Source organism: Tachypleus tridentatus, chromosome 9 (assembly GCF_004210375.1).
Source record: "Tachypleus tridentatus isolate NWPU-2018 chromosome 9, ASM421037v1, whole genome shotgun sequence".
NCBI lineage: Eukaryota > Metazoa > Arthropoda > Merostomata > Xiphosura > Limulidae > Tachypleus > Tachypleus tridentatus.
In genome coordinates this window covers 32,212,658-32,237,949 of record NC_134833.1, presented here as the reverse complement: position 1 = coordinate 32,237,949, position 25,292 = coordinate 32,212,658, and the positions used below count along the sequence as shown (strand labels likewise).

At 31.5% G+C, this 25,292-nt stretch overlaps 2 protein-coding genes across 2 annotated transcripts; both read left to right on the top strand.

The window, feature by feature from the left end:
• Positions 1-2,278: 2,278 nt before the first annotated feature.
• Positions 2,279-6,881, top strand: LOC143224993 (glucose-6-phosphatase catalytic subunit 1-like). Its single transcript, XM_076453598.1, has 7 exons — positions 2,279-2,642; positions 3,334-3,435; positions 3,678-3,842; positions 4,086-4,201; positions 4,662-4,755; positions 5,166-5,287; positions 5,671-6,881. Exons 2-7 carry the CDS (start codon positions 3,383-3,385, stop codon positions 6,186-6,188), a joined length of 1,068 nt encoding a protein of 355 aa, XP_076309713.1. The 5' UTR covers positions 2,279-2,642; positions 3,334-3,382; the 3' UTR covers positions 6,189-6,881.
• A 6,217-nt stretch (positions 6,882-13,098) lies between these two features.
• On the top strand, positions 13,099-17,702 carry LOC143224998 (glucose-6-phosphatase catalytic subunit 1-like). The gene is made up of 7 exons (XM_076453603.1): positions 13,099-13,462; positions 14,154-14,255; positions 14,496-14,660; positions 14,904-15,019; positions 15,481-15,574; positions 15,987-16,108; positions 16,492-17,702. Exons 2-7 carry the CDS (start codon positions 14,203-14,205, stop codon positions 17,007-17,009), a joined length of 1,068 nt encoding a protein of 355 aa, XP_076309718.1. The 5' UTR covers positions 13,099-13,462; positions 14,154-14,202; the 3' UTR covers positions 17,010-17,702.
• Positions 17,703-25,292: the final 7,590 nt, after the last annotated feature.

The following is a 25,292-nucleotide window of genomic DNA, read 5'->3' as shown; positions in this document are numbered from 1 at the left end:
TACGCCTAACATAACCTCTTGGTTAGGTCACTTCACTCGCAATCTAAGGTCTGTAGCTCGAATTACTGTCACACCGATCATGCTCGCCTTCTATCTATCTATCTATCTATCTATATCTAGGTGTTTGACTATGGATATATTTGTATACCCAGAAGGGTTAGGTACACTAGATCTCTTCCTCCTTCCATTACTTAGTTGGAATGGCTTGATTAATACATTTATAGTAAATACAAAATGGCTGAAGTAATAGCATAAGTGTAAATCTGGTACTTCTCAGGGCAATGCCCATTAATATCGTGCTTTTATTTATTTATTTTTAATAACTCTAGAACGTAGGTGGCCTGTTTTATTTTAGCACAATTTTATTATTATTATTATTTTAAATTTAATTTTATCTTAAAGATCTAATGTACAAGTTTAACGGGGAGAGGTGTTTGGGTCTCTCTTCATCATATATGCAATATCTGTCTAGTTCGCATAACAAATAATTTTTTCGCCAATTTTTATCAGAATATTTTATTGTACTATGTAGAAGTCTATATGGTATTGTTTGTCTTCTCAACCGTGGTGTCTCTATTTAAAATGAAAGCGAACCCCACCATTCGTTAGTTGAAGAGTAACCCAGAGTTGGCGTTGAATAGCTGACATTTCTTTAGTCCATCAATACTAAATTACGGACGACACGCGTTGGTTGCCCTTTGATACTTTGCACGAAATTCAAAGCCAACCAACCTTCAAATTCGAAATATTGTGAGTTTTTAATTATTTGAGTCCCATTAAAGAACGTGGATCACAAAGTGTATATAAAACCTTAGTTATGTTTCTAACGAAACAGAATATTGTAACAAATAAACACAAAGATGTATTTTACCCAATATTACACCTTTCCGTCACGTTTCGCTTGGTCGTGAACGTATTTTAAAAATCCGGCATCCCATTGTAAAATCACGTCTCTTCATTTTATCTTCTTAAACCGACCTAAAACATTTGACTTGATCAAATACAATATTTTTGAAATCACCAAGAAGGTTTAAAGTATTATAGAAATGATGGTAAGTTTGTTTGAAGCTTCCCTCAACAACAATATGTAGTTCAGGAAAGTAATAATTTTTATGCCAACAACCGGTTTTGATTACGTGGTTTTAAATATACGTTTATATTTGTCAATATATATATATATTTTAATGTTGTGAATGATAGCTGGTTCCATCTTTATTAAAGTCACGATCGTAAAGTTAACGAAGAGAAAAGAAGTTATAAAATCTATCACAAACATTGATGTCAGCTTATGTTATAATACTCCCTCAGTAAGAATTACCAGAGCTAATTTTTGGTTAAAATTGTACCTCCGTCTTAAGACATATTACTAAATGTGTATTAAAATGTTCTACCAAATATACGAAAACCATTAAAATGCAACATCTCTTTACTTCTATTTTGTGTGTTTAAATGCAAATTACACAATATGCAAACTGCGCTTGGCTACCACTGGTTATCGCTCCTCAATTTCAGTGCCTTAAATCCTAACGTTTACCGGTAAGCCTCTGGAAGGTTACTGTCTTTTTTATGGTATTAACTGTTTCAAACTGCCACATGTTTCCATGAAATATCTCGAAGAAACAAAAAGATTTGTAATAATGACTTCATGAATATCATAGGCTAATTTCCAGACAATAAGGATTCCCTGAGTCTCGTTTGTATATATACGTTAATGAGTAAATAACAGAGATATAAAGATATTTTGTTTCGTTTACAAGAACGACCGTAGTCATATCGACGTGCTATTTTGTTATAAGAATCATGAATTTTCACCTTCTCTCCTCTACTGACGTGTTATACGATGTAATTAGGCTGATTTTAAAATACAACGTAAGTACCTTTTTTAGGTCCAGATTATAATTTGATCATTCTCTCTTTTGTCAAAGTGACCACTATTTGAAATACTTGAAGGTGCATTAAATATAGTTGTCTTTAAACATATTTAACGTTAACATAGAATATACCGATTTAAGTCGACGAATTCATACAACAAAACTTTTATTTAAAATAAACCTATCATATTTTTTTATTTTGCAATGTGTGTTGGCCTTCAAGTTGCCCTATTGTGACCCAGAGAAATTAAACTTCTTGTTGACTAGACATAACCGGTTGATATGACGTAATACATATACATTACATTATGACGATAATAGTTCAAGAAGGGAAGATGGTCATTTGACTGCCAAGAACACAAGTTGAGTAAACAGTATATAAATCAACGTCATACGATGCTCACGCTACACGTAAGCTGTTTCAACGAATGAAAATACTCCAACGCTGGTCACACCAGAAGAAGCGCCAATCACTTCCTCTAGTTCGTATATGAGAGTTTTTAAAGGTTACAAAAAAAATTTAAAAAAAGGACAAAACTCAACAACAGTACAGCATCTTATGGGGTGTTATCATTTCAGCTTGTTTTGATCCAAAATTCTGGTCGTGCGTCATCGAAAGCTCGTAAACATCTAATTATTTACTGATTTCCAGCTATATTAAGGAACAGTAGTTTGCTGTTCAATACATTCACAGAAGAGACGGAAAGGAAGAAGTGTGAAAATATACTACAATCTTCCAACTGATAACCAGAAGATACTGTGGTGTAACAGGTAGGAATAAATGTGATTTTTTCAGACTTAAGCCTATTGTCGTGTACAGCAAACTTAATATTGCCTCAAATACTTAAAAAAACCCTTCCAAATGGCCTTTAAATATATTTAGCCGATGAATCTTGTAAGTCAGATTACGTCCTATATGAATTATTAATATTCAAATGTAATTATTTAATTTAATAAGTAGAATTAATTACTCACAAACCACTTCATTTTGCATAAGTAGCGTGTTATTATACATCATTCATTTAAACTTTACACATTATTATAATACTAAATTAACTGCAAATTACGCATTTAAATCTGTTCGAAATATATTTTCCTGTAAAACAATTCGTAGAAACTTACTCTGTCACAGTAAGAATAACTTAGCATGGAACTAACGTTCTCGATTAAGGTGTCTGAATAAAACCCTTCCAGCTTGATTTTTAAATAACAAGTCATGTCTGACACACCTAAGTTTGTTATCTGCATAAACTAAAAATATTATAATCATTATATTAATGGTCGTTTGGAACACACAAAGCGTTATATGTGTTGCATAAAATTCGTTATTATTTTTTCTAAATTTCTAGTAACTTTATCGTGGAGTGTAGTATTACAATTACTTATTTTACGTGGTAAATTAATCAAAGTTAAAGTTGATAAATTAAGTATGATTGTATACATATATATATTTTTCCATCAGAATCTGTGAACGCCAACACTAGAAAATTCGTTACTGCCTTTCAGAGACGATGGATCTAATTTATGAAAACAGTGTTTCGGCAATTGAAACCTTACAGACACGGTGAGAATACTTTTGTTACTGAAAATATAAAACAGTCAGTACATATTTTTGTTCCAAAAAGGATATTTTAATATTTTGTCTAATTTGACCATAGTATTCTTTGTCACATATCTTTTGAAAAAAAAAAATTATTTTGAAATATATGTATCTTTCGCGTTGATTTGAAAAATGACTTATATGTATTTTATTCCTTTTGTGTAGCTTTGATTCCAATAGCTCATGAATATATATTCTCATTTCAGATTTCAGCAGCAGAAAAGTGTATTTTTCACTATTTCGAATTTTGGTGATCCTAGATATGCTTTCCTTTTTTACGCACCTCTTGTCTTCTCATTGGACCGTAAGATAGGAACAAAGTTACTGTGGGTTAGCATCATTGCTGAGTGGTCCAACCAGGTTTTGAAATGGTAAGTTTTGTTCTATACTTCTTGTACTATTACAAAAGAAACAAAAATGTCTGCAGTTACCTGTCAGAATTTCAAACGTTTATTTTGTAATGTATTTAAAAAAGATAAAAGATAAACTTTTTGGTAGGAAATAGAATTACGTATATGAGGTAATATAAAATATATATGCTTTCTTAATTTTTAAACGAACTACGTTTCTCTCTTTTGTAGTTTTGTTGAAAAACTTATTTTTATATCATTTAGGATATTACATGGAGAACGCCCCTATTGGTGGATATACGAAACACAAGTTTACAACAAAACTGGCTCAAACACGCCAGCCATTCAACAATACTTCATGACGTGTGAGACAGGTCCAGGTACGGTACATTTTCATTACAATAACTTTGGTTTTATTATATATTTGTCTCAGATTCATGATTACTGCACATAGTGTTAACACACATCAATTATCTGATGTGCCCTTTTCTTACGTAGTAATAATAATTAAACAACTACATATGGAAACAGAAGATTAAATTCAAACAAATAAAAAAAAAATATAATATTCTATTTGTAATAGGCTGTGCCACCACTTCGTTTGGACATACGTATCAATCTTTAAAAGTTAAAATTTAATAAAATAAATTTGGCTAATTATTGAGAAACACATTTGAACGAATCAACAGGTTTTTATTTTCCAGACAAAGTATACTTGTTTAAAATAAATTTTATATAATATTGATTTATTTATCTCGAAAATATCAAAATGTGCTAAAGTTTATACGATATTCTGATAACTTTTGAGCGTAATTCTAATAAGTTTGTTTTTATATTTAGGCAGTCCATCAGGTCATGCTATGGTTTCTGCTGCAGTGTGGTACATCCTTATCACAGCTTTCTTGGAAAAATCTGGAGCAATAAAAAAAACCCAGTAAGTAGTAGACACTGAACGTTGAATGATTACTTAGAACAAAAGCAAAAAGCAAGAAACGAGGTTCAACTATAGATAACGAGAATGAAGAAGATTAGAAACATATATTATTGTATAAAGTTCACTGTCATATTGTTTCTAATGTAACCCGGTAAACATTGTTTTGAAAATTACTTCCGTAAATCGTAAAGTGTTTGTAGTCTCAGAACAAATATTTAAAAAAGGTTTTCTTTGTTAATGTAAATTTATTTGTCGGAAAGTAGCCATTCAGGTTATTACATTTTTGAAAATATTTAAATGTTATAGTATTTGATTTATAGAAGGAAAGTTAACTCCTGCTGCTTTTTGTAATCTTTGACCTCGTATCAGATTTAATTAACTTACGGTTTTGTTTCTTTTCGTTTCTGTAGCACGAATATGTTAGCATCTGTAAGCTGGTCAGTGTACACGATTCTGCTATGTGTGGTCAGTCTGTCTCGAGTGTACCTAGCTGCACACTTCCCTCACCAGTGCTTATTGGGAATGATTATCGGTTAGTTAAATAATTATTTATGTGGAATATTACTTTAATAATCTGACGAGAAATGTTTATTAAGATAAATGAAAGAGCTTTAAGAATACGCTTTGAAAAAAAAATGATATTTGACTGTTTGTTTAATAAATCGATCGTGTGTTTTGTGAAATTCTATATCTTATTTTTATATTTGAGACTGGAGTAAAGTTTTAAAAAGACATTGAAGTGTATGATATATTTGAAGTAATAACTTTTGACTATTTTATAACTGAGTTAATTCATAATAATTTCATTCCAAAACAAACAAGTTAATTCAACATTATTCTATGAAGATCATTATTTAAGAACTGTTTTTAGTATTTGAATGCTATAATATTTTAAATTGTTTCTTTTCACTACAGGTTGTGGTCTCGCTATCACCATGAATAAAATTTCCCTGGACAGGTTGAAACTGACACATTATGTCATCGCTACCTTTGGGCTTCTGGGCAGTGCCATGGCGACCTATGGTGTTTTACATGTTTTGGGTTTGAATCCTCTCTGGTCAGTGGACAGAGCTGTGAAATGGTGCGCCAAGCAAGAGTACATTCATCTAGATACCACTCCTTTCTTCTCGATGATGCGATATTGTGGTTTCATGTTGGGTACAGGCATTGGTCTCAACTCTGTATTTAACAAGAAAGCTAGTGAAGTTCCATTCTCTTCGGGTATGAAAATAACTTCCGCCATTTTGGCTATTGGAGTAGCTAAATTGTCCGAGCGAGTTCCTCTGCCGAAGTTTAACATCGCCTTCTTTTACTTCTCAGCATTCGTCGCTAATACCATCCTACCATTCTTGATGATTGCCATGGTTCCTTACATTGTGTCCAGATTGTGGCCAGTCATTGTTGGAGGTGCGGATAAGAGAAAGCAGCAGTAGAATTCAGCAAGTAATTAGTTATGGCGTAGTTTGGTCATCTGTATTATTGCATTTTGAAGTCTCATCAAGCGCCATTGTATTGACATCATGATGTATATAAATATCATTGTTACCAGAATATTTTCACAGACAATTGAAGAAGGTAAGGCAATTCTAAATTCAACATAGCTGGTCATCTTACCGCTGATTTAATATGTAAAAACGAAAGACCGTTAATGAGTGAACCAAGACTGTTGGATCATAAGAGACTGTTAGTAATGTGCACTTTGTTTTTACAAGTCATTATTTATCACCGATAAGTGAAGCTGAAGGAATTTTACTTTATATATATTTATTGTCAATATTTTCTTGTGTAAATTTGAATAATATCTGTAAATATTTCGATAAAGTACAAAGTTCATATTTAAATATATATTACAACTGACAATACAAGGTAGTTTTATTAATCGTATGCGACACCACTATTGAAGTGGTTGTTATGGTAAAAGTTTTAACTCTCTCTGTCGAACATCTATGCAGATTAAGCGTTAAAAATGTACATATGTGTAATATTGTTATTGTTATGTATAAACTACAAAAGTTAAAAAACTGTTTTATAAATAGTGACCCGTTGTATTATAGTATAATAACATAATTTTCGTGTAGTGTTTGTTTGAAATATTGCGTCCGTAATAAAGGTGTTTTGGAAGATTCTTTGATTTGTTTCGAAATCTATGTTTTGTTTGTCACAAAGTTCAACACACTTGATGGACAAATATAATTTTAGCTTTTAATATAGTAACTTCTTACTTAAACACAAAGTATAACATTATACATGAGATAAAATAACCTAGGTGAGATGTTTACCAGTTGGGAAAACATGCATAATTTCTGATAGATGCATAGTTTTAATTCAGATATCTTGTATTTATGCTGACTTTGTTTACACACTATGTTATAATCTGAATTTCCTTTGACATAATTAATCAAAATCCTGAAGAAATACACGTTTTCCTGATTCACATATAAAATTATGTGAGAAACTTAAGTAACGTGCAGAGAGTCCTGTATAAATATCTGTGTTGTGGGTAAAGCTACTTATGAGTTATAAGAATAACTCGTTAGAATATTCAAAAGACTGAGAAACTGAAAACTAATTATCATGTTACTTATCGTTAATCGTATCACCTGCTACTGTGTTAAGTGTAACTTATGCTTTTTTAAAGAGAGTTTTCGTCTGGAGAAAGTGATACACATAAACAGGCGATATTAAAATAAAAAAGTAGTTTGAAAACGTCTTATTTAGTCAATTTTTAGTATGCCGTGTTATAAGTTCTAGCCAGAACAAGGCACCAGTACATCTTGGAACATTTTATTGATAGTAAAGAACGATATTTTATAGCAGTTGTTTCTGAATTTGGCCATATAAACGTAAAAATGTATCAAAGAATAATAATGTCACCTTATTTCTGGGATGTTTAGAGAGCAAACTTGATACGAGGAGAATGAAACGAAAAGAAAACATTAGTTATATTTGATGACTTATTGTGTTTGAGCAAAATTTAATCAGAGATGATTCAATTTACATGTAACTTTAGGCTTAATAAATATCAGAAGTGAAAGGAGTAAATAAATTAACAATCATATTAATTTAAATAAACTATTACACAACGTTGGTGAAGCAAATTTCAATTGTATTGTTTACATAAAATTTTACTTTACAATGTAAAATATTTTATCATTACCATAACAATTTTCATTTTCTAAGTAATGTAATTATAATACAAATTATCTTTTATAAATTACCTACGGAAAAAGTTCCTACTTTAACGGTTACTGTTGAGTTTGGACTAACAATACATCCAAAGTTTTTCTTTGATTATATTGAATTTTAAAGCAAATATAAACATTAGAGCTTTCTTCGCACAACTGCTCTTACGTTTTATACGGCTAGTAAATAGAACCCATTACTTCCTTACGAGCTACTTTTTTACAAGTGAATAACTGTATTTAATTTTCGGTTTCAGAGCGCAACCTTCAGAGCCAAAATCGGCAGTTCTTTTCTTTTCTTTTTTTTTTTGAGGGGACATAGGCGTTAATGTTAGTAGAAAATAAATACTCTTCACTCAAATGCCTAAAGATTACGATCTGACATCAAACTTATATTTTGGTACTTAAATAACACCGTTGGTTTAGATCACAATATTATAAAATGTAAAGAGAGAAAAAAACAAACAAACTGTAATATCTGAATAATTTCGACTCTACCATAGTGATGAAAGTAGGGTTTAAAAACAGCGTAATTTGTATATAAATATTCTTATTAAGCACAACTCTTCCCAATGGCCTATATGTACTCACACCGCCACGGTTGTCGAACCAACTTTTTTTTTTTTAACAATGTAAGTTCTCACACATAACCCTGTGCCACTAGGGGACAGAGTACATACATAATAGTAAAAGAAAAAAAGAACATGTATACTTTCGTTACGAGTAAGTCTTGTTGGTTGTATTTTTTACGTTGTTGGTATTCCATGAAGAATGAATTAGGAGTGGAATTATCCAACCTTTTAAGTGGGAAATTATAAATATTTTAAAATTATTTTGCTGTTTTCCATTAGTGTTTAAAAAGTATTGTTTTCATAAAATTTTACTTTACAATTTAAACTATTTTGTCAATACTTAGCACCAACACAATTTTCATTTTCTAAGTACTGTAATTATAATACAAGTAATCTTTTATAAGTTACCTACGGAAAATGTTCCTACTTTAACGGTTACTGTTGAGTTTGGACAAACAATACATCTAACGTTTTTCTTTGATTATATCGAATTTTAAAGCAAATATAAATATTAGAGCTTTCTTCGTACAACTGCTCTTACGTTTTATACGGCTAGTAAACAGAACCCATTACTTCCTTACGAGCTACATTTTTTACAAGTGAATAACTGTATTTAATTGTCGGTTTCAGAGCGCAACCTCCAGAGCACGTTTTCGTGGCAACGACGCAAACCATGAAATTCACAGTCAAGACATGATAGTCGCTTGTCACGATCAGACTGGTTGTAAAATATGAATACTTTTTGTCCGATTTTAAACTATCTTGGTGATTTCAGGTTATGCGCTACGAAACTGTTATACAACTTTTAAATTAGTCTGTGTAGAAATGAAGGTCTGGAACCTGTAATGAAGAGATCCTAGAATAAAGATCTTGAGGTTCATAAAACTAATTTACTGGCATCTATTGGTAGGAAATCCCATTAAAAGTTTTTCGTTACATATAACACTCGAAGTGAGTTACACAGTGTGTTAAGTAAGATATATTCCCCAGAATCTAGTGTATGATAAAGAAAACTGAATATCTGTGTAAGAGGATTATAGTTTCCTTGTTTTTAACCAAAAGCTAAATTGACGTTAATGTAAAAAATTAACGTATTTTAAAAATATTCTTTATGACTTAAAATGATGTTTATAAACATATTTTTTTAATACTAAATACATTGAAACTATATCTATTTTACTTTATTGATGTTAGTAATATGAAATACAATAAAAGAACAATATAAAACAAAAAATATGTGAACTGCGAATAAATTACACTTTGAATAATCTTAATTAATAATCGTAATACGAAGTATATCATTCTTGTAATATACGAGGTCTGTTCAAAAAATACGCGGACTGTTTGAATTTCGCGGCTCCAGTTCGTTTCAGGCGATTCCGCTTGGTGTCGCTAGGTTTGCACAGATTAGCTAATTACGCCGCCATTTCCCGATTGCAGATATCTTTATTTGTGTATTAGCTACGCGGTTTTAAGTGAAGTGCGATTTTTTCGTTTGGCGGATTTCAGAATGAATGACCTGAAGGAGCAACGACTTGCTGTGAAATTTTGTGTTAAACTTGGAAAATCTGTGACTGAAACTTTTGCTATGCTTAACACGGCTTACGGTGATGTTGCTATGAAGCGTACGGCATGTTTCAAGTGGCATGAACGTTTTAAGGATGGTCGACAGTCCATTGAAGAGGATGAGCGTCCTGGACGTCCTTCCACGTCAACTGACGACCCACACGTCGACAAAATCAACATCCTGGCGCGGGCAAATCGACGTCTGACTGTCAGGGAGCTTGCTGAAGAGTGTGGAATATCAGTTGGATCTTGTTACGAGATTTTGACCGAAAAATTGAAGATGCATCGCGTTGCTGCAAAATTTGTGCCTCAGAACTCGTGAGTTTTTGGCCAAGCACTCGATCACTGTTCTTCCCCACCCCCCTACTCACCTGACCTTGCTCCTTGCGATTTTTTCTTGTTCCCCAAACTCAAAAGACCCTCGAAAGGAAGAAGATTTGAGACGATTCCCGAGATTAAGGCAAATGCGACGAAAAAGCTAGAGGACATTACAAAATAAGCGTACCAGGACTGTTTCAACAAGTAAAAACACCGTTGGGATAAGTGTGTGCGTTGTGGAGGAGAGTACTTTGAAGGGGTCCCAGACCTGTAACTTCTAAATAAAGTGCATTTTGTTTTATAACGTCAGTCCGCGTATTTTTTGTACAGCCCTCGTAAGTAGCAACGGCGGTGAACAGATGTCCTTCGACTTAGGCCTAACATAACCTCTTGGTTAGGTCGCTTCACTCGCAATCTAAGGTCTGTAGCTCAAATTACTGTCATACCGATCATGCTCGCCTTCTATCTATCTATCTATCTATCTATCTATCTATCTATCTATCTATCTATCTATCTATCTATCTATCTATCTATCTATCTATCTATCTATCTATATCTAGGTGTTTGAGTATATATATATTTGTATACCTAGGAGGGTTAGGTACACTAGATCTCTTCCTCCTTCCATTACTTAGTTGGAATGGCTTGATTAATACATTTATAGTAAATACAAAATGGCTGAAGAAATAGCATAAGTGTAAATCTGGTACTTCTCAGGGCAATGCACATTAATATCGTGTTTTTATTTATTTATTTTTAATAACTCTAGAACGTAGGTGGCCTGTTTTATTTTAGCACAATTTTATTATTATTATTATTTTAAATTTAATTTTATCTTAAAGATCTAATGTACAAGTTTAACGGGGAGAGGTGTTTGGGTCTCTCTTCATCATATATGCAATATCTGTCTAGTTCGCATAACAAATAATTTTTTCGCCAATTTTTATCAGAATATTTTATTGTACTATGTAGAAGTCTATATGGTATTGTTTGTCTTCTCAACCGTTGTGTCTCTATTTAAAATGAAAGCGAACCCCACCATTCGTTTGTTGAAGAGTAACCCAGAGTTGGCGTTGAATAGCTGACATTTCTTTAGTCCATCAATACTAAATTACGGACGACACGCGTTGGTTGCCCTTTGATACTTTGCACGAAATTCAAAGCCAACCAACCTTCAAATTCGAAATATTGTGAGTTTTTAATTATTTGAGTCCCATTAAAGAACGTGGATCACAAAGTGTATATAAAACCTTAGTTATGTTTCTAACGAAACAGAATATTGTAACAAATAAACACAAAGATGTATTTTACCCAATATTACACCTTTCCGTCACGTTTCGCTTGGTCGTGAACGTATTTTAAAAATCCGGCATCCCATTGTAAAATCACGTCTCTTCATTTTATCTTCTTAAACCGACCTAAAACATTTGACTTGATCAAATACAATATTTTTGAAATCACCAAGAAGGTTTAAAGTATTATAGAAATGATGGTAAGTTTGTTTGAAGCTTCCCTCAACAACAATATGTAGTTCAGGAAAGTAATAATTTTTATGCCAACAACCGGTTTTGATTACGTGGTTTTAAATATACGTTTATATTTGTCAATATATATATATATTTTTAATGTTGTGAATGATAGCTGGTTCCATATTTATTAAAGTCACGATCGTAAAGTTAACGAAGAGAAAAGAAGTTATAAAATCTATCACAAACATTGATGTCAGCTTATGTTATAATACTCCCTCAGTAAGAATTACCAGAGCTAATTTTGGTTAAAATTGTACCTCCGTCTTAAGACATATTACTAAATGTGTATTAAAATGTTCTACCAAATATACGAAAACCATTAAAATGCAACATCTCTTTACTTCTATTTTGTGTGTTTAAATGCAAATTACACAATATGCAAACTGCGCTTGGCTACCACTGGTTATCGCTCCTCAATTTCAGTGCCTTAAATCCTAACGTTTACCGGTAAGCCTCTGGAAGGTTACTGTCTTTTTTATGGTATTAACTGTTTCAAACTGCCACATGTTTCCATGAAATATCTCGAAGAAACAAAAAGATTTGTAATAATGATTTCATGAATATCATAGGCTAATTTCCAGACAATAAGGATTCCCTGAGTCTCGTTTGTATATATACGTTAATGAGTAAATAACAGAGATATAAAGATATTTTGTTTCGTTTACAAGAACGACCGTAGTCATATCGACGTGCTATTTTGTTATAAGAATCATGAATTTTCACCTTCTCTCCTCTACTGACGTGTTATACGATGTAATTAGGCTGATTTTGAAATACAACGTAAGTACCTTTTTAGGTCCAGATTATAATTTGATCATTCTCTCTTTTGTCAAAGTGACCACTATTTGAAATACTTGAAGGTGCATTAAATATAGTTGTCTTTAAACATATTTAACGTTAACATAGAATATACCGATTTAAGTCGACGAATTCATACAACAAAACTTTTATTTAAATTTTTTTTTTTTTTGCAATGTGTGTTGGTTTTCAAGTTGCCCTATTGTGACCCAGAGAAATTAAACTTCTTGTTGACTAGACATAACCGGTTGATATGACGTAATACATATACATTACATTATGACGATAATAGTTCAAGAAGGGAAGATGGTCATTTGACTGCCAAGAACACAAGTTGAGTAAACAGTATATAAATCAACGTCATACGATGCTCACGCTACACGTAAGCTGTTTCAACGAATGAAAATACTCCAACGCTGGTCACACCAGAAGAAGCGCCAATCACTTCCTCTAGTTCGTATATGAGAGTTTGTTAAAGGTTACAAAAAAAATTTAAAAAAGGACAAAACTCAACAACAGTACAGCATCTTATGGGGTGTTATCATTTCAGCTTGTTTTGATCCAAAATTCTGGTCGTGCGTCATCGAAAGCTCGTAAACATCTAATTATTTACTGATTTCCAGCTATATTAAGGAACAGTAGTTTGCTGTTCAATACATTCACAGAAGAGACGGAAAGGAAGAAGTGTGAAAATATACTACAATCTTCCAACTGATAACCAGAAGATACTGTGGTGTAACAGGTAGGAATAAATGTGATTTTTTCAGACTTAAGCCTATTGTCGTGTACAGCAAACTTAATATTGCCTCAAATACTTAAAAAAACCCTTCCAAATGGCCTTTAAATATATTTAGCCGATGAATCTTGTAAGTCAGATTACGTCCTATATGAATTATTAATATTCAAATGTAATTATTTAATTTAATAAGTAGAATTAATTACTCACAAACCACTTCATTTTGCATAATTAGCATTTTATTATACATCATTCATTTAAACTTTACACATTATTATAATACTAAATTAACTGCAAATTACGCTTTTAAATCTGTTCGAAATATATTTTCCTCTAAAACAATTCGTAGAAACTTACTCTGTCACAGTAAGAATAACTTAGCATGGAACTAACGTTCTCGATTAAGGTGTCTGAATAAAACCCTTCCAGCTTGATTTTTAAATAACAAGTCATGTCTGACACACCTAAGTTTGTTATCTGCATAAACTAAAAATATTATAATCATTATATTAATGGTCGTTTGGAACACACAAAGCGTTATATGTGTTGCATAAAATTCGTTATTATTTTTTCTAAATTTCTAGTAACTTTATCGTGGAGTGTAGTATTACAATTACTTATTTTACGTGGTAAATTAATCAAAGTTAAAGTTGATAAATTAAGTATGATTGTATACATATATATATTTTTCCATCAGAATCTGTGAACGCCAACACTAGAAAATTCGTTACTGCCTTTCAGAGACGATGGATCTAATTTATGAAAACAGTGTTTCGGCAATTGAAACCTTACAGACACGGTGAGAATACTTTTGTTACTGAAAATATAAAACAGTCAGTACATATTTTTGTTCCAAAAAGGATATTTTAATATTTTGTCTAATTTGACCATAGTATTCTTTGTCACATATCTTTTGAAAAAAAAAAAATTTTGAAATATATGTATCTTTCGCGTTGATTTGAAAAATGACTTATATGTATTTTATTCCTTTTGTGTAGCTTTGATTCCAATAGCTCATGAATATATATTCTCATTTCAGATTTCAGCAGCAGAAAAGTGTATTTTTCACTATTTCGAATTTTGGTGATCCTAGATATGCTTTCCTTTTTTACGCACCTCTTGTCTTCTCATTGGACCGTAAGATAGGAACAAAGTTACTGTGGGTTAGCATCATTGCTGAGTGGTCCAACCAGGTTTTGAAATGGTAAGTTTTGTTCTATACTTCTTGTACTATTACAAAAGAAACAAAAATGTCTGCAGTTACCTGTCAGAATTTCAAACGTTTATTTTGTAATGTATTTAAAAAAGATAAAAGATAAACTTTTTGGTAGGAAATAGAATTACGTATATGAGGTAATATAAAATATATATGCTTTCTTAATTTTTAAACGAACTACTTTTCTCTCTTTTGTAGTTTTGTTGAAAAACTTATTTTTATATCATTTAGGATATTACATGGAGAACGCCCCTATTGGTGGATATACGAAACACAAGTTTACAACAAAACTGGCTCAAACACGCCAGCCATTCAACAATACTTCATGACGTGTGAGACAGGTCCAGGTACGGTACATTTTCATTACAATAACTTTGGTTTTATTATATATTTGTCTCAGATTCATGATTACTGCACATAGTGTTAACACACATCAATTATCTGATGTGCCCTTTTCTTACGTAGTAATAATAATTAAACAACTACATATGGAAACAGAAGATCAAATTCAAACAAATAAAAAAAAAATATAATATTCTATTTGTAATAGGCTGTGCCACCACTTCGTTTGGACATACGTATCAATCTTTAAAAGTTAAAATTTAATAAAATAAATTTGGCTAATTATTGAGAAACACATTTGAACGAATCAACAGGTTTTTTATTTTCCAGACAAAGTATACTTGTTTAAAATAAATTTTATATAATATTGATTTATTTATCTCGAAAATATCAAAATGTGCTAAAGTTTATACGATATTCTGATAACTTTTGAGCGTAATTCTAATAAGTTTGTTTTTATATTTAGGCAGTCCATCAGGTCATGCTATGGTTTCTGCTGCAGTGTGGTACATCCTTATCACAGCTTTCTTGGAAAAATCTGGAGCAATAAAAAAAACCCAGTAAGTAGTAGACACTGAACGTTGAATGATTACTTAGAACAAAAGCAAAAAGCAAGAAACGAGGTTCAACTATAGATAACGAGAATGAAGAAGATTAGAAACATATATTATTGTATAAAGTTCACTGTCATATTGTTTCTAATGTAACTCCGGTAAACATTGTTTTGAAAATTACTTCCGTAAATCGTAAAGTGTTTGTAGTCTCAGAACAAATATTTAAAAAAGGTTTTCTTTGTTAATGTAAATTTATTTGTCGGAAAGTAGCCATTCAGGTTATTACATTTTTGAAAATATTTAAATGTTATAGTATTTGATTTATAGAAGGAAAGTTAACTCCTGCTGCTTTTTTGTAATCTTTGACCTCGTATCAGATTTAATTAACTTACGGTTTTGTTTCTTTTCGTTTCTGTAGCACGAATATGTTAGCATCTGTAAGCTGGTCAGTGTACACGATTCTGCTATGTGTGGTCAGTCTGTCTCGAGTGTACCTAGCTGCACACTTCCCTCACCAGTGCTTATTGGGAATGATTATCGGTTAGTTAAATAATTATTTATGTGGAATATTACTTTAATAATCTGACGAGAAATGTTTATTAAGATAAATGAAAGAGCTTTAAGAATACGCTTTGAAAAAAAAATGATATTTGACTGTTTGTTTAATAAATCGATCGTGTGTTTTGTGAAATTCTATATCTTATTTTTATATTTGAGACTGGAGTAAAGTTTTAAAAAGACATTGAAGTGTATGATATATTTGAAGTAATAACTTTTGACTATTTTATAACTGAGTTAATTCATAATAATTTCATTCCAAAACAAACAAGTTAATTCAACATTATTCTATGAAGATCATTATTTAAGAACTGTTTTTAGTATTTGAATGCTATAATATTTTAAATTGTTTCTTTTCACTACAGGTTGTGGTCTCGCTATCACCATGAATAAAATTTCCCTGGACAGGTTGAAACTGACACATTATGTCATCGCTACCTTTGGGCTTCTGGGCAGTGCCATGGCGACCTATGGTGTTTTACATGTTTTGGGTTTGAATCCTCTCTGGTCAGTGGACAGAGCTGTGAAATGGTGCGCCAAGCAAGAGTACATTCATCTAGATACCACTCCTTTCTTCTCGATGATGCGATATTGTGGTTTCATGTTGGGTACAGGCATTGGTCTCAACTCTGTATTTAACAAGAAAGCTAGTGAAGTTCCATTCTCTTCGGGTATGAAAATAACTTCCGCCATTTTGGCTATTGGAGTAGCTAAATTGTCCGAGCGAGTTCCTCTGCCGAAGTTTAACATCGCCTTCTTTTACTTCTCAGCATTCGTCGCTAATACCATCCTACCATTCTTGATGATTGCCATGGTTCCTTACATTGTGTCCAGATTGTGGCCAGTCATTGTTGGAGGTGCGGATAAGAGAAAGCAGCAGTAGAATTCAGCAAGTAATTAGTTATGGCGTAGTTTGGTCATCTGTATTATTGCATTTTGAAGTCTCATCAAGCGCCATTGTATTGACATCATGATGTATATAAATATCATTGTTACCAGAATATTTTCACAGACAATTGAAGAAGGTAAGGCAATTCTAAATTCAACATAGCTGGTCATCTTACCGCTGATTTAATATGTAAAAACGAAAGACCGTTAATGAGTGAACCAAGACTGTTGGATCATAAGAGACTGTTAGTAATGTGCACTTTGTTTTTACAAGTCATTATTTATCACCGATAAGTGAAGCTGAAGGAATTTTACTTTATATATATTTATTGTCAATATTTTCTTGTGTAAATTTGAATAATATCTGTAAATATTTCGATAAAGTACAAAGTTCATATTTAAATATATATTACAACTGACAATACAAGGTAGTTTTATTAATCGTATGCGACACCACTATTGAAGTGGTTGTTATGGTAAAAGTTTTAACTCTCTCTGTCGAACATCTATGCAGATTAAGCGTTAAAAATGTACATATGTGTAATATTGTTATTGTTATGTATAAACTACAAAAGTTAAAAAACTGTTTTATAAATAGTGACCCGTTGTATTATAGTATAATAACATAATTTTCGTGTAGTGTTTGTTTGAAATATTGCGTCCGTAATAAAGGTGTTTTGGAAGATTCTTTGATTTGTTTCGAAATCTATGTTTTGTTTGTCACAAAGTTCAACACACTTGATGGACAAATATAATTTTAGCTTTTAATATAGTAACTTCTTACTTAAACACAAAGTATAACATTATACATGAGATAAAATAACCTAGGTGAGATGTTTACCAGTTGGGAAAACATGCATAATTTCTGATAGATGCATAGTTTTAATTCAGATATCTTGTATTTATGCTGACTTTGTTTACACACTATGTTATAATCTGAATTTCCTTTGACATAATTAATCAAAATCCTGAAGAAATACACGTTTTCCTGATTCACATATAAAATTATGTGAGAAACTTAAGTAACGTGCAGAGAGTCCTGTATAAATATCTGTGTTGTGGGTAAAGCTACTTATGAGTTATAAGAATAACTCGTTAGAATATTCAAAAGACTGAGAAACTGAAAACTAATTATCATGTTACTTATCGTTAATCGTATCACCTGCTACTGTGTTAAGTGTAACTTATGCTTTTTTAAAGAGAGTTTTTCGTCTGGAGAAAGTGATACACATAAACAGGCGATATTAAAATATATAAACTAGTTTGAAAACGTCTTATTTAGTCAATTTTTAGTATGCCGTGTTATAAGTTCTAGCCAGAACAAGGCACCAGTACATCTTGGAACATTTTATTGATAGTAAAGAACGATATTTTATAGCAGTTGTTTCGAATTTGGCCATATAAACGTAAAAATGTATCAAAGAATAATAATGTCACCTTATTTCTGGGATGTTTAGAGAGCAAACTTGATACGAGGAGAATGAAACGAAAAGAAAACATTAGTTATATTTGATGACTTATTGTGTTTGAGCAAAATTTAATCAGAGATGATTCAATTTACATGTAACTTTAGGCTTAATAAATATCAGAAGTGAAAGGAGTAAATAAATTAACAATCATATTAATTTAAATAAACTATTACACAACGTTGGTGAAGCAAATTTCAATTGTATTGTTTACATAAAATTTTACTTTACAATGTAAAATATTTTATCATTACCATAACAATTTTCATTTTCTAAGTAATGTAATTATAATACAAATTATCTTTTATAAATTACCTACGGAAAAAGTTCCTACTTTAACGGTTACTGTTGAGTTTGGACTAACAATACATCCAAAGTTTTTCTTTGATTATATTGAATTTTAAAGCAAATATAAACATTAGAGCTTTCTTCGCACAACTGCTCTTTACGTTTTATACGGCTAGTAAATTTTCGACTCTACCATAGTGATGAAAGTAGGGTTTAAAAACAGCGTAATTTGTATATAAATATTCTTATTAAGCACAACTCTTCCCAATGGCCTATATGTACTCACACCGCCACGGTTGTCGAACCAACTTTTTTTTTTTTAACAATGTAAGTTCTCACACATAACCCTGTGCCACTAGGGGACAGAGTACATACATAATAGTAAAAGAAAAAAGAACATGTATACTTTCGTTACGAGTAAGTCTTGTTGGTTGTATTTTTTACGTTGTTGGTATTCCATGAAGAATGAATTAGGAGGAATTATCCAACCTTTAAGTGGGAAATTATAAATATTTTAAAATTATTTTGCTGTTTTCCATTAGTGTTTAAAAAGTATTGTTTTCATAAAATTTTACTTTACAATTTAAACTATTTTGTCAATACTTAGCACCAACACAATTTTCATTTTCTAAGTACTGTAATTATAATACAAGTAATCTTTTATAAGTTACCTACGGAAAATGTTCCTACTTTAACGGTTACTGTTGAGTTTGGACAAACAATACATCTAACGTTTTTCTTTGATTATATCGAATTTTAAAGCAAATATAAATATTAGAGCTTTCTTCGTACAACTGCTCTTACGTTTTATACGGCTAGTAAACAGAACCCATTACTTCCTTACGAGCTACATTTTTACAAGTGAATAACTGTATTTAATTGTCGGTTTCAGAGCGCAACCTCAGAGCGTCGAAAGAACTTTTTTTTTTTTAACAATGTAAGTTGGCACACATAACCCTGTGCCACTAGGGGACAGAATACATAAATAATAGTAAAAGAAAAAAAGAACATGTATAGTTTCGTTACGAGTAAGTCTTGTTGGTTGTATTTTTATATTGTTGTTGGTATTCAATGAAGAATGAATTAGAGTGGAATTATCCAACCTTTTAAGTGGGAAATTATAAATATTTTAAAATGATTTTGCTGTTTTCCATTAGTGTTTGAAAAGTATTGTTTTCATAAAATTTTACTTCACAATTTAAAATATTTTATCAATACTTAGCACCAAAACAATTTTCATTTTCTAAGTACTGTAATTATAATACAAGTAATCTTTTATAAGTTACCTACGGAAAATGTTCCTACTTTAACGGTTACTGTTGAGTTTGGACTAACAATACATCTAACGTTTTTCTTTGATTATATCGAACTTTAAAGCAAATATAAATATTAGAGCTTTCTTCGTACAACTGCTCTTACATTTTATATGGCTAGTAAACAGAACCCATTACTTCCTTACGAGCTACATTTTTACAAGTGAATAACTGTATTTAATTGTCGGTTTCAGAGCGCAACCTTCAGAGCACGTTTTCGTGGCAACGACGCAAACCATGAAATTCACAGTCAAGACATGATAGTCGCTTGTCACGATCAGCCTGGTTGTGAAATATAAACACTTTTTGTCCGATTTTAAACTATCTTGGTGATTTTAGGTTATGCGCTACGAAACTGTTAAACAACTTTTAAATTAGTCTGTGTAGAAATGAAGATCTGGAACCTGTCATGAAGAGATCCTAGAATAAAGATGTTGAGCTTCATAAAACTAGTTTACTGGCATCTATTGGTAGGATATCCCATTAAACGTTTTTCGTTACATATAACACTCGAAGTGAGTCACACAGTGTGTTAAGTAAAATATATTCCACAGACTCTATAGCGAAATATGTTTTGGTGTTTTCGCTCAATAGCTGAAAGTAACTGGTTAGTGTATGATAAAGAAAACTGAATATCTGTGTAAAAGGATTATAGTTTCCTTGTTTTTAACCAAAAGCTAAATTGACGTTAATGTGAAAAATCATGTATTTTAAAAATATTATTTTTGATTTAAAATGATGTTTATCAACATATTTTTGAATACTAAATACATTTCTAAATACATTATAATGTTCTTGCAATATTTGTCTGAAATACAATGTTAGTAATGAAGATTGTTTGATTTGTTCTAAAATATACGTTTGTCACTCTTTTGCACAAACGATGGACAAGATTGAACATAGGTAATTTTGAAAGAATATTTTAAGAACAACATATCTTGTTGAATGAAAAAAAACAATAAAAATCTAATTTGGGATTCGTTGAAGTATGTACAATATAATTTCGCCTTTTAACTTTTGTTAAGAGCCTGTAGTTACATCCTTTGTGTGTCAGGCTGTTCTTATTAACACCGTATAAGTTTATATATTAGTAATTAATTTATTGAAGTTAAGGGTGAGCAAATTTATTGAGTAGAAATGTTTGTTTTGAGTATGGGAAGTTTTTATTTGTTACTTAGATGAGAAATATATTTATACATATCAGATAACGTGACTTAGGTGAAATATGTACTGGTTAAGAGAAAATGCATAGCTTTACTTCAAATCTCTTAGATTTATGCGTAATTTCTTTATACATTATTTATTGTACGTCGTATTATAATCTGAATTTCCTTTGCATAAATTAAGTAATCGCTTGGAAATGTACACGTTTTTCTAGCTCAAATGTACATTTACATAATAAACTTAAGATTACGTGATGGAGAGTTTATATATGTGTGGTGTGTGTAATTAAATCAATTATTCCCTGCTAAACAACTCTTTAAAATGTTTATCTAAAAAAACGTGAAAACGAACTTCCAAAGCAGTTAGCTTTAATTGTATTATCTACTATTACATTAATCATCACTTATACTTTTATTCGCCACTGAGAGACTTTTTATCTGAAAAAGGGATAGAAATCAACACCAGTTGTAAAGGAAGATTAAGACAATACCTTCGAAATTCAAAATTTTCAATCATTTAATTCATATTTCATTTTGAGATAATTGTTATTTGTTTTAAATCAGTTGGCTAAGCCGTAACTCTGTAAGCTTGCCATCGAAGTTTTATTCAACAATCATTTTCCACTTAATTTTTCCGAAGTACGTTTGAAAGGATTAGTTATAAAACACCAAATTTGAATGTTGACTATTTGTGGTTGTATCAACATATTATGTTAAATGAAATTTCGTATGAATAGCTTTTTATCAGAGAAAATGTGTGTGTGTGTATTTTCTTATATCAAAGTCATATCGGGCTACCTTTTAAGTCCACTGAGGCTCAGAGAAAATACTGTTTTTTTTTTGTTTGTTTTTTGAATTTCGCACAAAGCTACTCGAGAGCTATCTGTGCTAGCCGTCCTAATTTAGCAGTGTAAGACTAGAGGGAAGGCAGCTAGTCATCACCACCCACCGCCAACTCTTGGGCTACTCTTTTACCAACGAATAGTGGGATTGACCGTCACATTAATACGCCCCCACGTTATACTTACGCGCTTGGCCATGCCGGGCCTATAGAGAAAATACTAAGAGAGACTTTTATATGAGCGCAATGCTACATAGTGGGCGGTCACCGTTATGACTAACCTTGCTAAGATCCTGGATTTTATTCCCCGCAGCAAATTGAGTGCAGATAATCCATTACGTATCTTTGCGAATAAACAATAACAACATAAATGGGCTACCTACACTATGAATACCACACCTACATTTTTAGTGAGAAAAGCCTTCAAGCTACTGGGTCTCAGAGTTATAATAATTTCGGTTTTCTTCATAGCTCCTCATCCTTGATGTCAATAAATACATACAGACACACACACATATATATATATTCCATTCTTCCTATGTTTCTAATTTATTTTTGTACATACAGTATGTAGTATAGTGGGATTTGATACTCGAAGTGATCACAAAACAAACAGTCCATTGTACAGCTCTGCTCACAAAACCAATCAACCAATACTTAATTAAAACATAAATATTTCTGAGAAATCTATTAAGAAACTTTGTTGAATGTTTTTGTTTCTTTTTGGAGGACGGAATTTCCTTATACTAGCAAATGGCATAATTAAGTTGTAGGCTACCAGACGAAGATAATATAACATAATTTTTAGTGACAACAAAGACCTATTGGTCCATGTCGGCTGTCACAGCTTCTAAACTAAACTATAATTATTCTAAAAAAATCTTAAAGCCAGCTCTTATAATTTATACAGTCACCAAACTTTATCTTAAACGAACGGAAATTTACTTCCTCATTAACGTTCGAAGGCAACCAATTCGAGAGGCCAATCACTCTATTTGAAAAATAAAATTGTTATAGTTGAAGAAAGTTTCTTCCTTGCTTTAATCTATATTTGTGGCCAATAGTTCTATAATTCTCTCCATTAAGTATGGAGAAAAATAATGTATAAACACTATCAATTACTTTTATAATCTTAAATACCTCCATCAGATCCTTCTTAACTCTTTATTTTCAAGAGAAAATAATTTTAAAGATATTAATCTCTCTTCACATGACAACCTTTCCATCCCAGGCACAGTTCTAATAACCATTTTCTGAGCCCTTTCCAACAATTAAAGGTATTTCCTAAGGTAAGGATAGCACACATGCATTATCTTGCATTTATTATGATTAAAACCCATCTGCTATTTATTTGTCCAACTCACCGAATCCTTTTGTAAATCTGTAGCGTCCTTTTCACAGGCAACAACACCCAATACTTTAATATCACCTGCAAATTTAAGTACTTTATTGACTATTCCTTCATGCACATATACAAGAGCAAAGGTCCTGAAACTGAGCCCTGAGGTACTACACTTGTAACATTAATACAGGTTGACTGATCTCCATTTGTAACAAACCTCTACTTTTTTCTATACAGCCATTCTTCTATCCAGTTGGCTAACTCATTCCCCCACAACTATGGAGATAATTTTCTTTATAAGCCTTTTTTCGGCGAATTGTCAAATGCTTTCTGAAAATCCAGATCTACCAAATCTATACCCTTATTTAATCTAAATAAGCAGTAACCTTTTCAAATAATATCAAAAGATTCGTAAAGAAAGATTTATTTCTTTAGTGAAATTATGTTGACTATTCACCAATAAGATTCGAAACTTTGTTAAACGACTTCGCAAAACATCTTTTATCAGACTTTCCAAAATTTTTCCATAACTGATGTAAAACTAAAGACATGTAATTACTGAGATAAGTTTTGATACCTCACATGAACTAGCTTATAATCATTTAACACCTGCTCACTGTTCAAGGATTGAAAACATAACCTCCTTCCAAACTCTCTTGGAAATATTATCTGACCAAGAAGTCATATCGTTTTATGAACTTCTTATTTTTCCCTTAACCAACTCAGAAATTATGCAGTCATCTTATTTGACGTTGTTTCCATTTATCAACTGTTCAATATACAGTACAGCTTAAACCTTTGTTTGTAAAAACCAAATAAAAAAGCAAAATTTAATAATCCAGTTTTATTTTTTCATCTCTCAAGAGCCCTACCACCAGTCTAACATTTTGTTTACCCTAAGTTTATGTGAAGAAAACCTTTTCGTTATTTTTTAAATTTTCAAACAATCCTTTGCTCATACATCCTTTTGATTTTCTAATTTCCTTTCAACCAACTTCCTTGATCTTCTATAATCTTCTAAATCTTCTGTCATACCAGTCAATTTAAATTTCTTAAATTTATAATGCTTTTCTTTAACTTAAACTTTTAAACTCTTTGTGAGTCAACCTGATTTTTTTACTTGCAACTACTCATTTCTTTCTAGAAGTAACATGTTTACCTTAAATATTTAAAAAATATATCTTTTAAAAAGTTTCCACATCCACATAACTCAGCTATCAATTTTACATCAGATAATTCTTATCGCATGTCTTCAAAATTTGCTTTTTTGAACTTTGTAATAAAATGCATGTTGTTATACATTACTTTCAACATCTTGATCAAGTATCAAATAATTTTAAGGATGACAAAAAAAGAAAATTTTTTATTTTGTACATAAAGCACTCAGGGAATCACAGTATTATTTAGTAGGGTTTAAAAGCTGTGTTGGTAGAAATTTTGTTTATTTGTTGTACATAAAGCATTTTAAATTCTTACCATAGTACGAGTGTCTGTTTATTGTTATCTAACCAGATATAAAACGGCATGGCCAAACGCGTTAAGGCGTGCGACTCGTAATCTGAAGGTCGCGGGTTCGCATTCCCGTCGCGCAAAACATGCTCGCCCTTTCAGCCGTGGGGACGTTATAATGTGACGGTCAATCCCACTATTCGTTGGTAAAAGAATAGCCCAAGAGTTGGCGGTGGGTGGTGATGACTAGCTGCCTTCCCTCTAGTCTTACACTGTTAAATTAGGGACGGCTAGCACAGATAGCCCTCGATTAGCTTTGAGCGAAATTCAAAAAAACAAACAAACAAACCAAATATAAATGAAAGAAATGCCAAGTTGATCATAAACAAAAATAATTAAATGCATATTTAAATTTG